The following is a 15,000-nucleotide window of genomic DNA, read 5'->3' on the forward strand; positions in this document are numbered from 1 at the left end:
GACTCGCAAAGAATCTCTCTCTCTCTCTCTCTCTCTCTCTCTCTCTCTCTTTCATGCACTAATGAATCCAGGTGATTAATGTAAAAGAGAAAAAAGGTAACATCGCATGTCAAACTGCTGACCTCCTTTCAGTCCAGTGGCATCAAAGCCCAAGGTTATCTGCTCCAGTAAAAACGCTTCTTTTCTCCGTCTTCAATAAGCTGTTCTGACGTTAAGCTCCTAACTGTTCCAAAGCTGGGCCTCTTTCTCTTGCTCCAGGGTCTCGTTTTCCACCGATGCCTTTTCGTTGGTGGTGAAGAGAAGCAAAGCGTGGAGTTTAACAGCTAAAGAATAACCGCTAACGATAAAGGTGGACATTTTTAGCTGTGATGGTTAGACAGGATTATAATGTGTGTGTGTGTGTGTGTATATGTGTATTTGTGCATGTGTCTGTGTGTGTGTGTGTTTGCATGTGTGCACCTTTTTTAAAATAACTGTTCAGGAATGTGTGAGTGTGTGTGTGAAAGAGAAAGAAAGTGTGTTTGTGTTTGTGTGTACTGTATACTATTTTTAAATGCCTGTTCAGGAATGTGAGTGTGTGTGAGTGTGTGTGTCTACTTTATTTTTAAATGGCTGTTTAGAAATGTGTGTGCGTGTGTGTGTATGTTTTATAAGACGACTGTTCAGGTGTGTGTGTGAGAGTGTGAGCGTGTGTGTGTGAATGTTGGGGTTAAATCTGCGACAAAGGAACGCTCTTGTGATCATCGTCATCTCTAACGTTCCTGCGTCTGTTTGCTCCTCAGGTCGTCCCCTCCCTCCCACGCCATCCTCCAGCCTGCTCCCTCCTGCCCCTCCTCCTCCTCCGTCAGGCCCTCATCCCTCCAGCGCTCCCTCTTTCCGGGAGTGTCAGATGCCCCTGCTGGACAGCGGCTCTCCTCACGCCATGCTGGAGCCGCCCGTCGAGGACGAATTCTCCCCCAACTCCTACCTGCTCCGAGCTCAGGCTTCTAACATCGCCGCCGCCGCCGCCGCCGCAGGTAAGAAGCCGCGTTAGCGTTTCAGTCCCACCCGCAGTCCTCCCTCCATCCCATCCTGCCTCCGTCACATGACACATTACCTCCTTCACCTGCTTCTCTGTCTTCGTGTCTCTCCACCTTTCACTCCACATGTCTCATACTCTGAAATCTCTGGCAACAGATCCAGCATTTATTATGAAGGTTGTGGATTGGATACAGCTTCAGATATTATTAACATTAGACGTTCCTACTGCTGTGTTCAGCAGCTTGCCCTGATTTTTATACTGAAGTGTTGATTCATTTTAGAGCTGAAGAAATTCTATTCTTTTTTCTTTATTTATCCTTTGCTTTTTTGTATTGTTACTTATATTCAAATAATCAAATATTGTCTCTTCTTCTGAATGTTATGATTCATGATGCAAAGCTATTAATCACTTTAATGCTTTAGGCTTCATAATAAAGAGAAATAAACAGTTTGTTGAGCAAAATGAATTATATAAAGGAAAGATTTTCTATTATTATTATTATTATTATTATTATTAAATAGTCAGAATGAATGTAATAACACGGACAAGCATAAATTAAAATGAAGTTATTTGGATATTTAGTTATTTAGATAAGTTCAAATTAATATATCCGGCTTTATTATAATTTCTTTTTCATTTTATTAATATTGTTTTGCTAATTAAAAATGTAATAATTAAATTATACTGAAACAGAGGAAATCATTTTAATTAAATGGCAAATAGAAAACCAAAGAAAAGAAAGAAGAAAGATTTTATTTCACAGTTTAAAAACTCTTTTCAATGTTGTTGTTTTTTTTTTACCATTATAAAATGTTTAGTGTTAATATATTTATATAACTATTTATTTATATAACTAATTATTTATTTGTTTGTTTGTTTATTTTATTAAATTTTTTTTTATTTTTATTTTTTTTAAAACATTATATAACGATGAAAAAAACAATCGATCGCACAAACCATCCGTCAGAAAAGCCTTTTTTTTTTTCCTTCGTTCATTTATCCTCCACTGGAGCCAAGATGAAGACAGAATGAACACTGCATTTCTTTCACGTGTGAGACTGGAGGAAACACGATCCCAGTATTATTCCCAGGTCACGTGACTCTCCCGTAATGCTGCTCGTCTTATTGTAACCCGAGTCGAGCTCGTACTCGGCATCTCCGAGAAACGCTGCTGATGTACTGGAGCGTTTATGAGGACGGAAAAGACAAAGACGTGTCGTGGACAAGTTGTAGAAATAGCTGGCGTGTGTGAGAGAGGTGCGAGTGCTGACTCGGGCCCTGAGGGAAGCAGGTGAGGAAGTGGACGGGATCTGAGACGACGGCAGCTCTGTTACACCGAGACGTCACGCTGTTCCACTCGCTCTGTACCGTAAATCCTTTTGCACGCTGCAGTTTGAACCGTTTCTCTTTGTTCTCCGTACGTTCACTCCACCTCTGTACTCATGTACAGATAAATCCTTTTAAGGTGTCTCTTTCTTTAAACTTTCCAGCCTCATCCTTTCTTTTGTCTTTAATCTTTTCCCTAAATTATATTCACTTCATTCCAAAGTGATAGATTTGATATTTACGATACAACAGGATACAAAATCTGTCGTACCTTCGATCACTCCGTCAGTCCGTCAGTCCCCCGCGTGACGTTTCACCATGAGAAAGCGTCTGATTTCATTTCTTTAATAAACGTAAAGATTTTTTTTTAATTATTATTATTTAATAATGTTTAGCAATCATTCAAAATCATTTGGAGTACAAAGACAATTTATATAATTTTTGGATAGCCAAAAAAAAAAATCCCTGTTGTTGTATCATGCCACATGACCTCGATTGTCTGTTTTTTTTATTTATTTATTTTTTTTCAGAGTTAATGTTTAATATTCCTTCTCTGTCATCTGCTGGCCTGTGATGTCACTCTTATCATGTCATCTCATCTACAGCTGCTGGTTGTTTTCTCACAGATTGTCTGTGAAGGTTTATGTACACTTCTTAAACCTTTATTTATCACCCGCTCCATTCTCAGGCTTTGTTTCGCGATCATCTGCGAGTTTTATCGTCATCTGTAATTTCACGTCTGCTATGTTGATGAGAATCAACTGACCGACTGCTTCAGAGATGCTTAAAAATCTGACGTCCGAACCTGATCTGTCCGAGTCTGTCTCTGGAGTTACCCCTGTCCCATTGTGACATGCTTTTCTTCTCACCGCGGTTGACAAGAGTGTTTATTTATCCTAGACTTCTTCGAAAATCCTGTTGAATCCCAGCTGAACGGATTTAGAAATATACGTTTCCTATAACCTTCTTTATAAACTTTCGATTTTTTTAAAATAGTGTGTGAAATTCCCCGGAGAAATCAGCCGTGTCTGAAATATTCACCCTGTGGGTCAAAGTCACCGTCACCACATTTACACCATTTTTAAATTCGATCCTATCAGTAAGCGAAGCTCTCGAAAGTCTCTCTGTGTGATTTGTATAAACCGCGGGAATGAAACCCGAGTATAAAGAGGCGATCTCGGTCAGTGAGGCAGAACGTGCGAGTTAATAAACTGCTAACACAAACAAAAAAAACGACTCGGTTTAGATTGTTGGATTATTTGTTCTACTTGAAGTGTTTAATGTAAATCGACATTGGCTTTTATTTCCCACAGCAGAACTAAACAGGGCTAATTACAGCTAGATAAGATTTTATTTCATTTTATTTTACACAGTTTTATATTTCTAATATCTTCTACCATTTAATTTTTTTCGAATAACCATTACAAAACACGATGAACATTCGACCTTTAAAAATGTAAAATGGAGAAAATTTGAATTTATTTCCGTCGTATTAAACTACAGCGTTTAGATTTTGCATGATTTCTATCCTTAGCAAACTTGCGAATATAGTACAATATTATTAAATTAATCTTTTATTTATTTGTTTGTTTGTTCACTTATTTGTTTATGTATTTGTTTTTTTATTCATGAATCCTTTGAGATTAATATCCATTCATAATTTGTTTACATTTAGAATTTATTTAGCATGTAGTTTTTGTTTTGATTGATTGTAGCTGCTAAAAAAAATGTCAATTTGTAAAATTTATGTGAAAATGTTTTTTTATATATTTATTTATGAATTTATGTATTTATTTGTTTGTTTGTTTATTTATTTATTTATTATGAATTCATATGAAGATATGAAAGCTGTGTGTGTGTGTGTGTGTGTGTGTGTGTGTGTGTGTGTGTGTTTAAATGTAAAGAGCCTTTGAAAGAGCCTTTGAACAAAAGCCTTCCTCCTGCTTCATCTTCCTATGACAAGTCTGTATGACGCTCTGTATATATAATATATATAATCTCTTAGTATCTGTACAGTCTTCTGCAGCTCATGGCTTTCAGAGTCAACATCTATTTTCTCTTTAAGTGACATATACATGTTGTAGATTAATCTCGTTTTAATTATAAGTCATTTTTGTTTGTTTGTTTGTTTGTTTGTTTGTTTTTGCTTGCCCTGCCAGCAGTTAACAAGATCATCTACTTCAAGCGTCTGCAGTCGAGCAGCGTTTTACTGCAATGGCTTTAGAAGTTGCAGTTTTTACCCTATCAGTGGTGTTCGCTCTCCTGTGGCACTGCATTCAGGCTGATTGCTTCTACAGTAAAGTGCAGCAGCATCAATCATACAACAGCAAACTGAGCGTGCAAGGAACAGACCAGTTTCACTAACCGTGGGGCTCACAGACTGCAACAACACTGTGTGTGTGTGTCTGTGAGAGAATGTGTGTGTGTGTTGTGTGTGTGTGTCTGTGTGTGTCTGTAAGAGTGTGTGTGTGTCTGTGAGAGTGTGTGTGTCTGTGTGTGTCTGTAAGAGTGTGTGTATGTGTGTGTCTTAGAGAGAGAGATAGAGGGTGTTAGAGTGTGTGTATGTCTGTGATACGTGTGTCTGTGATGTGTGTGTGTGTCTTTGATGTGTGTGTGTAAGAGTGTGTGTGTGTGTGTGTGTGTAAGAGTGTGTGTCTGTGTGTATGTGTGTGTGTTAGAGAGAGAGATAGATGGTGTTAGTGTGTGTGTGTGTGTGTGTGTGTGTGTGGTGTGTGTGTTAGAGAGAGAGAGAGATAGAGGGTGTTAGAGTGTGTGTGCGTCTGTGATATGTGTGTGTGTCTGTGATGTGTGTGTGTGTGTTTGTATACTCAGAGGCCATCAACATCATCATGCTTGTACTCTTAAATATTTAATCATGTGTCATAGTTAAAAGGTTATATTCTCATTTTCCTTCCCATTCTTTCCTTCCTCCATTCCTTCTTTTTTTTCTTCCCTTTTTTACCCCCTTTCTTTTCTTTTTTTTTACCATTCTTTCCTCCCTTCCTTTCTTACACCCATTCTTCTTTCTTTTCTTTACGTCCTTACACCCTTCCTCCTTCCTATTCTTTTCTTTCTCCCTTCCTTCTTCCTTTTCTTTCCTTCCTTTCCTGACTCATATCCTTCTTCCCTTTCCCTCTTTCTTTCCCTCTTTATCTTGAATCCTTACTCTCTTGCTTTTTTTCCCCTTATGAATAGTAAAACAAAGTTTCATTTATGAAACCACTTAAAAACATAAAAAATATAATCCAGTCGCAGATGTTCGCCTTCTCGCTCATGCGATTAGTCAGTCAGCCAATCACGAGGCGGCAGCAACTGGGTGCATAAAATCATGTTGGGAAACGGGGAAACGTCAGACTGGGAAACAATCCGGTGATCCCAGTGATCCCAGTGACTTCGACTGGTTCTTAGCTACTGCACTAAAGCATCTCACGACACCATTCGATGAACCCTGAGGCGTGTTCATCATTTTCTTCTTCTTTATTATTACTATTTTGCTTTTTTAAATATGAAAAGCACACAGTTGTCTGTATTGTCGTTAGGTTACAGGTCACGTATCAATCTTCACGTAACTTTGACGTGTTTACACTTTTTTCAGCAGCCCTCCTTCTCATGTTTTGCTGTTTTTCATTCTTGCTCATTCGTTCCTGTTTGTTTATTTATTTCAGTTAGCGATTTAGTTCTTCTGGTATTTGGTGCGTTTTATAAAAGACGTTAGAAGTTTCCTGTGGATTTTCGGGAGGTGTGATGATAGAATATATTAAAAAAAAAAAAAAAGGCATGATAAATGACATTACAGTATTATTTTCCGCAGACAACGTGATTTTTGTTTAGAAAGAAAGAAAAGAAAGAAAAAAAAAAAGAATTATTACAACCTGACTAAAAGCAGATTAATTTGTTTGTCATTAAAAACATCCTAAAAAATATAAAGTAAAAATATACATATTATATGGAAAAACATATTTTTATTTATAGATTTTATTTCTTTTTATAATTAATGAATTATTATTATAATAATTTTTTTAGCTATCTATCAATAAAAATTTTTTCATGTAAAAAAGACATGGTCACATACACCATCATTTTTTTAATTAATTTTTTTATTATTATTATTATTATTATTATTATTATTATTATTATTATTATTATTATTGTTATTTTTTTTTATGCACTTCTGCTGTACTGCTTTAGCAAACCTGACGTATAACACAAACACCTTGGAGAATCCCGGCCTGCTCTGTGCTCAGCGAACGCGAGCCGTTCTGTTCGACAGACTGAACCTTTCCACCATTTTAAAGCTGCTTCGGCTCCCAGACTCGGCAGCTGCTCTCGTCACCTTCGTGTGCTTTTTAAAATCAGGAGGAAAGCTTTGCATTACGGCCGTGTGGGATGTTCTGACTAATCGCTTGGCAGACGGAGCATCAGGACCGAAGCGTTTCTGCCGGTTATAGATGAGATCTCGTTGCAGTAGAGCCGAGCCTAAGAGCATGCGAAGCATATGTCAGGGATGAGGAATAGATTCTTGCTTATGTAAAGGATTACTCCTGACTTAGCTATAATCTTCTCAAATCAGATACTGCACATTATTTCAGCAGCGTGAACCGAGTACTGGATCTTTACTACTCGTCTAACTCTAATCTGTAGAATTAGGGGAATTTATGCAGATTTTACTTTTTTGTTTTGTTTTGTTTGTTTGTTTTTGTTTCGAATGATGACATGAGTTTTCACCATAATCATTATATTCATGAATCCTTTTAGATTAATATCCATTTCATAATTCGTTTATATTTAGAATTTATTTAGCTTGTATTTTTTATTTATTTATTTATTTTTGATTGATTGTAGTTGCAAAAAAAAACTTTTAAATTTGTAAAATTTATGTAAAAAAAATAAATTCATTATTTATTATAAATGTAGTAAGGGAAAAATTTTAAATTAAATTAAATTACAGTAACGTTACTAGCACAAAGTAGATTTATTACAATGAATCGAGACTAACTGTTGTTATTATGCCAATGTTTATGCATTTATTTTATTTATTAATAAAATGACGGGTACTTTTTTAACCCTATACAGCAAGAACTAGTTATTTAGTTCTAGCTACTTATCACTTACACTACAGCAGTTATAAACAGGTTATAAATAGGTTCCATTAAGGTTCAGAATAGAACCCTGGTGCTGTGTACATAGAGCCTTTCCACAAAAACACGGCTTTTTTCAGTGAGATCTTCAAAACATTTCGATATAAAGAACCGCTTTAGGGTTTCTAAAAGTTTTGTATAGAATTATTTCTATTTATATAAAAATAAATTCTTTTATTTAGAATGAACAATTATGGAAGTCTTTCCTGTGGAGGGAAATCTTACTGAGATTAGAGACGCCGATATCAAACATTTAGAGAAACAAACACCATATAAGACATTGTGGATAATGTGTTTATTTATTATTTATTTAAGTTTTAATCACAACCTGACAGAAAGCAGCTTAATTTAATTATTTGTAATTAAAATTTAATTACAAATTGATGTAATTTGTCTATAGCAAAAGAGCTTTATTTATAGAAATTTATTTAAATATTTAAATAAATGTTTTTTTTATGTAAAAAAAAACAAATACATTCCTAGACATCACGTACACCATCGTTACCATATTTTTTTTTATTTTTTATTATTATTGTTATTTTTTTATGCACTTCTGCAGTACTGCTTTAACAAACCTGATTGTACACACAACTTTCTGCGTATCCTGTATAATAGAAACACCTTGGTGAAACACAGGCTGCCATATTGTTTACCAAATAGAAAAGCTCGCCGTGAATCGGCCGTTACTATAGAAACGACAGCATGACAGTGAGAACTGCGCACCGATATAAACCCACCAACCAGAATCGAGACTTCGGTTCAAACCGTTTTTTTTTTTGTTTTTTTCTTTTCCCTTTTCATAGCCCTGCACTTAAAGCCCTGCTGCAGCGCTCCTACGTTTACGGCGCCTCGAGCTCAAAGCCGTGAGCGTGACCTGATCTGTTTAGTGGCCAGGCTCCCAGCAGGACGTGTAATTAGTATGCGCTGATGTTGATGTTGTGCTGCACGTCTTGATCACTGCGAGCAGACGATGGCTCCTGCTCACGGTGTTTCAGGCAGCTCCTTTCTCTCACAGCGAGTCGTGCCCTTCGCCAGCGCCTCTCTCCTCTCTGCCGTGTTTTATTTCTCGTCTCTTAGCGTTTGGGTTCTGCTAATGTTTTATTCATACGTCGTTCCTGTTTCTCCTAGCTATTTCTGGTGTCTCTATATATCTATAAAAAAAAACAAGGAAATCACGTGAGATCGTAAACATTTGATTATTCCTTTTATTGTTGCTTTTCTTTTTTTTTACTTGGTGACATAAATAAATACCTCAGACGACGTCGGCTAGACGGAATTCCAGACGGAAATAACGATTCTGGTGGTAACGAGCGCTTTTTTAGCACGTTTGGTGGCTGCATTTAGGACACATTTGCAGTCTGGTCTCAGGGTTGCATAAGAGGACCATTATTACGCTCTAATTACTGCAGATGAGTAGCCGAGGCCATGATCAGACAACGATGTGAGCAGAATATGTAAAGCCTCACTCTGTCCTTCTCATCCTTTTTTCCGAGTTTCTCACTTTCAGTAATTTGCGTCCTTGTTCAAAAATTCTCGTCTCGATTTATTTGTTTATTTGTTTATTTATTTGCTGATTTATAAAGGAAAGATCAGTGCTAACCACAAGCTCTTCTCTGTCCTTCCACGTCCTCGGCCCGAGTCGAGGCGAGACTGAGACGTGTCGTCCCGTGACATCCAGAACGTCTGCTAAAAAAGATGGAGGGAGAACTGTGATGGAGGAGTGCTCAGTAGTAAAGAAATGGAGCACACAGTCTCTCAAGCTAAAATAATAATAATAATAATAATAATAATAATAATAATAATAATAATAATAATAATAATACTGAAAGGGCACAAGTGGAATTTGGTGGTTGGGTTTTGATGTCTTTTTTTTTTTTTTTTTAGTAATTGTTAAATATTTGCTTGGTCACTTTAGTAGTGAATTAGACAGATGAAAGTAAGACAGAAAGCAGCTCTGTTAAAAACATTCTAACTCACACACACACACACACACACACACACACACACACACACACACAAACACATACGCGGCCACATAAACACACACATCTACACAGTAAACAGTATGAGTCAGGAGCGGAGCAGCTAGCTCCATTACCTCAGCTGTCTCCAGGCTCCTGCTGCCACATTTAGATTGTGTCTTTTATCATTCCAAATTGACATTTATGCTTTTACTCGTATTGTTTTTCCAAGGTTCCCACCGCTCTTGTCGAGCAATTTATTTTAATCCCTGTCACGGCGAGGCCCTCTAGCCTAGCGGAGCTTAGCCTAGCGACGGTAATTTCAGCGTGGCCGCGCGGCAGCGAGGCACCCCTCCAAGACCTCCTCCGACCTGCCTGAGCTTCACCCGTGCTAATTACTTTTAACATTTTCTTTCCCTCTTAGGCTCTCTCATCTCATCTCATCTCACCTCATCTCTCTCTCTCTCTCTCTTTCTCTCATATTGCTTTCTTGTTTCCTTTCTTTGACAGTTGAGAAGAAAGGCAAACACCAGTTTCCAAGATTATTACCGACAACGCTATCCGTTTCCGTGTCCTTATTCTCAGAGAATCCGGCAAGCTGTATATTTCTAGATTTTTTTTCATTACAAGGCGTTCACAATAACCCCGCTTTTCAGTTATTGCCTCACGCTGTTGTAGCAAGTTTCCTTTTTTTTTTTTTCTCCTTCTTTGCATTTCCTTCACATTTCTGCCATTTTCTATTGATTCTCCTTAAATGTAAACGTGTCTCTTTGTTATCACCATGATGAAAAGTGGCTTTCAGAGTCGGAAGTGACAGTTCGGGGTGAAATGGGCCTCGCGTCACGTCGTGTCGCCGCTCTCTCTCTCTCTCTCTCTCTCAATCTCTCTCAATCTTTCCCTCTCTCTCTCTCTCTCTTCATGTGACTCGCGGAGTATTTTGTCAGCTCCTGCCGTTTGCTCACTGAATCAAAACTCAATTATTCATAAACACTGTTAAATGGTGGGGAACGGAAAAGCTCGGGGAGAAAGAAACGCAGGCTTGGGAGAGGGAGAAAAAAAAAAAAAAAAAGACAGAGCGAGAGGAGGCTGGTGGTGGAGATGAATGAAGGTTGGTGGCAGGAGACGGAATGGCTGCACAGCTGTTTCATGTTCCGGTAAAACGGATATCATAAAGCCTGTGATGCGAACGGAAATGTGAGGAAGGCAGCAGGCTTTGACTGCTATACAGTCTTATTTGCGCTCGGTGTTTTGAAAGAGCAGAACAGGATGCAGATTGACGGCGTTATGTACGAGGAACGAACTGAAAACTTTCCTCCTAAAGTTCCCGGGGAGAAGCTCGCTTGTGTACGGCGCATCGCATTGAATTCACCGTGAAAGAGCGAGCGTCGGAGAAACCGGCACCTTTCTAACCGCTCCTTATTGTCTTCCAGCTTTTGACTGGGAATAATTACTCAGCACCTGTTTTCCATTCAGCGTCAGATTGTCCTCAGATTTCTTCCAATCGAAAGTCTTTAATAAAATTTAGAATAGAAGTTTCCAGTTTTTTTTTAGGTTGTAATTTTGGCTGTGCTTTTATTATTGTTTCCTCTAGTTCTTTTTTTTTTCTTGTGTAAGATTGATGTTCTTGTAGAGTTTGCTGAATTCTCCTAACATGTCAGTTATCATTATTGTTGCACACAGAGGCCAGGGCTAAAAGCACACATCAGCATTCTGTACAACAGTCAGTTCTTTTAACACCTTAAGTGTCCTTGTAGAGGATTAAAAAAAAAAAAACAAGACAAAACAAATGGTATTTCAAAGTGGCCTTGATTTCTGCTGATTTTGTGAATCTGTGTAGGTTTTAGGTTGATATGTGACTAAATAGAAGGTCAGAATTTGTTAGAAATGTTACGTCAGTCTGTAACACGCTCAAGATAAGCTTTATTTATTCCCTGGGCGGTGTTGGCTCAAGTGGTTATGGCTCTGGTTTGTTCATCAGAGGATCAGGATTCAAGCCTCAGCATGGCCAAGCTGCCACTGTTGGGCCCTTGAGAAAGGCCCTTAACCCTCTCTGCCCTAGGGGCACTGTGTCATGTCTGGCCCTGAGCTTTGACCCCAACTTCTAAAGGTGGGATATGTGAAGAAAGCAATTTCACTGTGCTGTAATGTCTATGTGACAAAATATATGCTTCTGTTTTATTATTATAACCACATTATATTTTGAGGATGTGGTAGTTTAGTGGTTAAGGTGTTCAAGTCCTGGGCCCTTGAGCAAGGCCCTTCACCCTTAATTGTATATGTATATGATGCGGGATGTGGTAGCCTAGTGTTTAAGGTGTTGGGCTACAAATCGGAAGGTTATGAGTTTGATTCCTATGTCCACCAAGCTGCCACTGCTGGGCCCCTGAGCAAGGCCCTTAACCCTCAAGGCTCAGTTATATACAATTATACAATTACAGTTATATACTCAGTTGTATATAAAATGTAAGCTGCTCCGGATAAGGGCGTCTGCTAAATAATGTAAAAAAAGTATATGAGATAAAACATTAGTCGCTCTGGATAACAGTATCTCCCAAATGTTGTAAATTATTCAGTTATATCTCTATAAAACATATAGTTTTTTATACATCTTTACTCATGGTCTGAAAATGAACGAGAAGTCAGACTTTGCTAGCATGATAAGCATCAGTCAGATAACCAAAAGCACGGCTCGGACTTTATCCTGCCGTATAACCTCGACGTTCTATTATCAGTTCTGTAGAAGAGTTTGTCATTTCCAGTATCACAGTAACGTGAGCCGTTAACATCCACAAAGTAATACGGTTATAAAAAAATATCAGTTACAAAGCATCATACTTATAAAGTAGCGTTAGCAAAGTAACAAACACGAACAAAGTAAGATGAACACCGTATCGTTATCAAGTAAGAACAGCAAGGAGTCAACATCATCACAGATCCAAAGTCTTAACAAATAAATCATTAACACTGACAAGTAGAATGAATTCCACAACAGCCAACGTGAGCGTGACGTGTGTTAGCATTAAACGACTTAGTGAGGTTTGGAATACAGGGTCCAGGAGCGGAGACGCTAAAGCATACAGTCGTGTTAAATAGCCCCGAAAAGTCAATTCACCGAACGGGAAAGGACGAGGAACGTGAATCTGTGTTTCTGGAAGATGTTACTGTGCTTTAATTAAAGGTGATGTGACATAAATTAAAGGTGATGTGACAAATTTAACTCTGGTCGGTTAATAATGTCGCTGTTTATTAATGTTAGTTAATGGAAACTTAACCTTGGTAGCGGGGGGCACGGTGGCTTAGTGGTTAGCACGTTCGCCTCACACCTCCAGGGTTGGGGGTTCGATTCCCGCCTCCGCCTTGTGTGTGTGGAGTTTGTATGTTCTCCCCGTGCCTCGGGGGTTTCCTCCGGATACTCCGGTTTCCTCCCCCGGTCCAAAGACATGCATGGTAGGTTGATTGGCATCTCTGGAAAAATTGTCCGTAGTGTGTGTGTGTGCCCTGCAATGGGTTGGCACTCCGTCCAGGGTGTATCCTGCCTTGATGCCCGATGACGCCTGAGATCTGAGGCACAGGCTCCCCGTGACTCAAGGTAGTTGGGATAAGTGGTAGAAAATAAATGAATGAATGAATGAACCTTGGTAGCTCTCAATTAAATAAAAAAGAAGATTCCTGAAAATATTACATATTTTTGTTTAAAAAGTCAGTTATTCAGTAGATAATTCCTTGGACAGTTGTGTTGACGTTTATTGAGTTAAGACGATGAAAAGCCTCTTTATCTTTCCTTTAAAAAGCTTCGTTTCTTTTCAGTTTTCTTGCTTCTTGGGCGTACGCGTGACACGTTCGCTCGTCTCTTAAGGTCGCTCCGCTCCAGCTAGCTTTCTGCTTGTCTTTTGTGCCTCTGTTTCCTCTGCATGAAGGAGCTGAACCCTGTGCCAGGTCTGGCCTTCATCCGTCCACTGGTGTGTCACCCAGCAGGAAGTGTACGTTACATTGTGTCAGAGCTCCACATGGAGCTACGCGATAATAACAGTAACTGCACCACCTTGTAGTATAATATCCGCATTACTGTCCTGACCTCTGTGAGCCCAGTGGCATGCGATGTAAAAGCATAAGAGTGGCCTTATTGTTCTCTCAGCTTCATGCTGAGGTCCCTGGCGTGTTCTTCTCCTGGGTGGAAAGAAAAAAATAACCCCGACACCACCAGCTCGGCGCTCTCTTTATGTTCCCAAGCGTTTTCATTGATGGTCACCGCCACAAAGCCGACTCTCTTTAGCAGCTGTCGCTTCGATTTTTGGGCTCCGAGTGGAAAAAACAAAGGAGGACGCTTTGGATTCAGGATTGGCCAAGGATAACAGAGCGAGATAGAAGCGCAAGTCCTGCGATGCTTTTGTACAGGCAGGCAGGGTGTCGTGAGCAGCCCAGGGTCAGCTTTGATGGACATGTCACCAGGCTGTAATCCATTGTTTCTGGTGCTATTGTTAGCAGAACCGAGTTCTTCCAAGAGTTCCTCTCTCATCGGAGCAGCTTTGTGCTGCGCTGCGTTTGTTGAGGGCTGATTTTTGGCCTCCTCTAGCACGCTGCACACAGCCACATTACACAGCCCGGACCCTCCGAGCGTAGCCGAGCTTCTCTCAGTCCTTTCTTTCATGTCTCCACCACTTTCTTTTCACAAGTACGAAGCATTCTGTTGCTGACTCTTTTCTTTTTTTTGCCTTTTTCACAGAGCCGAGCACTGCATGCTCGGGAAATGGCCTCGGATGAATTTTAATTTTTTTTTTGCGAACGCTCAAGGAGACGGTTTATGTATTGAGCGATCTTTTTGTGTGTGTGTGTGTGTGTGTTTGTGTGTGTGTCGGTGTGTGTGTAAGCGAACACAAACAGCGTTAATACATCTATTATGTTTTCTTTGAGAAGCCTGATGTCTTATAGATGCAACATGAAGACAGCTGGAACAAATGTAAAGAATACAGGAATTCATTTCATCCTTTGTTGCAGTCACTGTGGAGAACAGAGTTTAAATAGTAAACCGTATGGATTATAGAGGCTTCGCTCCAACCTCTAAGCATTATTAAATCTGAAAGTCCTATAGGTTTTGTTGAGAAGCAAATATTTTCTTTTCAATAGAACTGATTGTGAATGTACAGAACAGGATTTTGTTCAGTCAGATTTCTACCATGCATGAATACGGTCTGATTAAATAAATAAAAAAATAAATAAAAATCAAGAAAAAAAAAACAACGAAGAAAAAAAAAAATACAGAAACTGAACTGGTGTCAATGTTTGAATAATATATTTTATTATAAAACACACACACACACACACACACACACACACACAGAGAGATAGTTTTTCTGATTATTCTTAATATTTATTTATTTACTCATTTATTTTTACTGCTACTAATAATTAACATATAATCAAGAGAAAAAAAATCTATAATTTTAACAAATTTATAACATTTATATTAGAGAGAAAGCATTTGAGAAATTTCACAGGACTGGGACTAATTTACACTTAAAAAAGAATGCTGAAGGGTTTTGTATTTGTATTATTA

General features: G+C 38.7%; 1 protein-coding gene across 3 annotated transcripts in view; it reads left to right on the plus strand.

Annotated features, from left to right (window-relative positions):
* The window catches only part of tenm2b (teneurin transmembrane protein 2b), a 308,065-nt gene that overhangs the window by 196,634 nt on the left and 96,431 nt on the right, over nt 1–15,000 (plus strand). For all 3 annotated transcript variants that reach the window (XM_060890770.1, XM_060890768.1, XM_060890769.1), the window contains one exon: nt 783–1,016. In XM_060890770.1, the coding sequence (XP_060746753.1) occupies nt 783–1,016 (234 nt within the window). The remainder of the gene's footprint in view (nt 1–782; nt 1,017–15,000) is intronic.

This window comes from Tachysurus vachellii, chromosome 17 (assembly GCF_030014155.1).
Source record: "Tachysurus vachellii isolate PV-2020 chromosome 17, HZAU_Pvac_v1, whole genome shotgun sequence".
Classification (NCBI taxonomy): domain Eukaryota; kingdom Metazoa; phylum Chordata; class Actinopteri; order Siluriformes; family Bagridae; genus Tachysurus; species Tachysurus vachellii.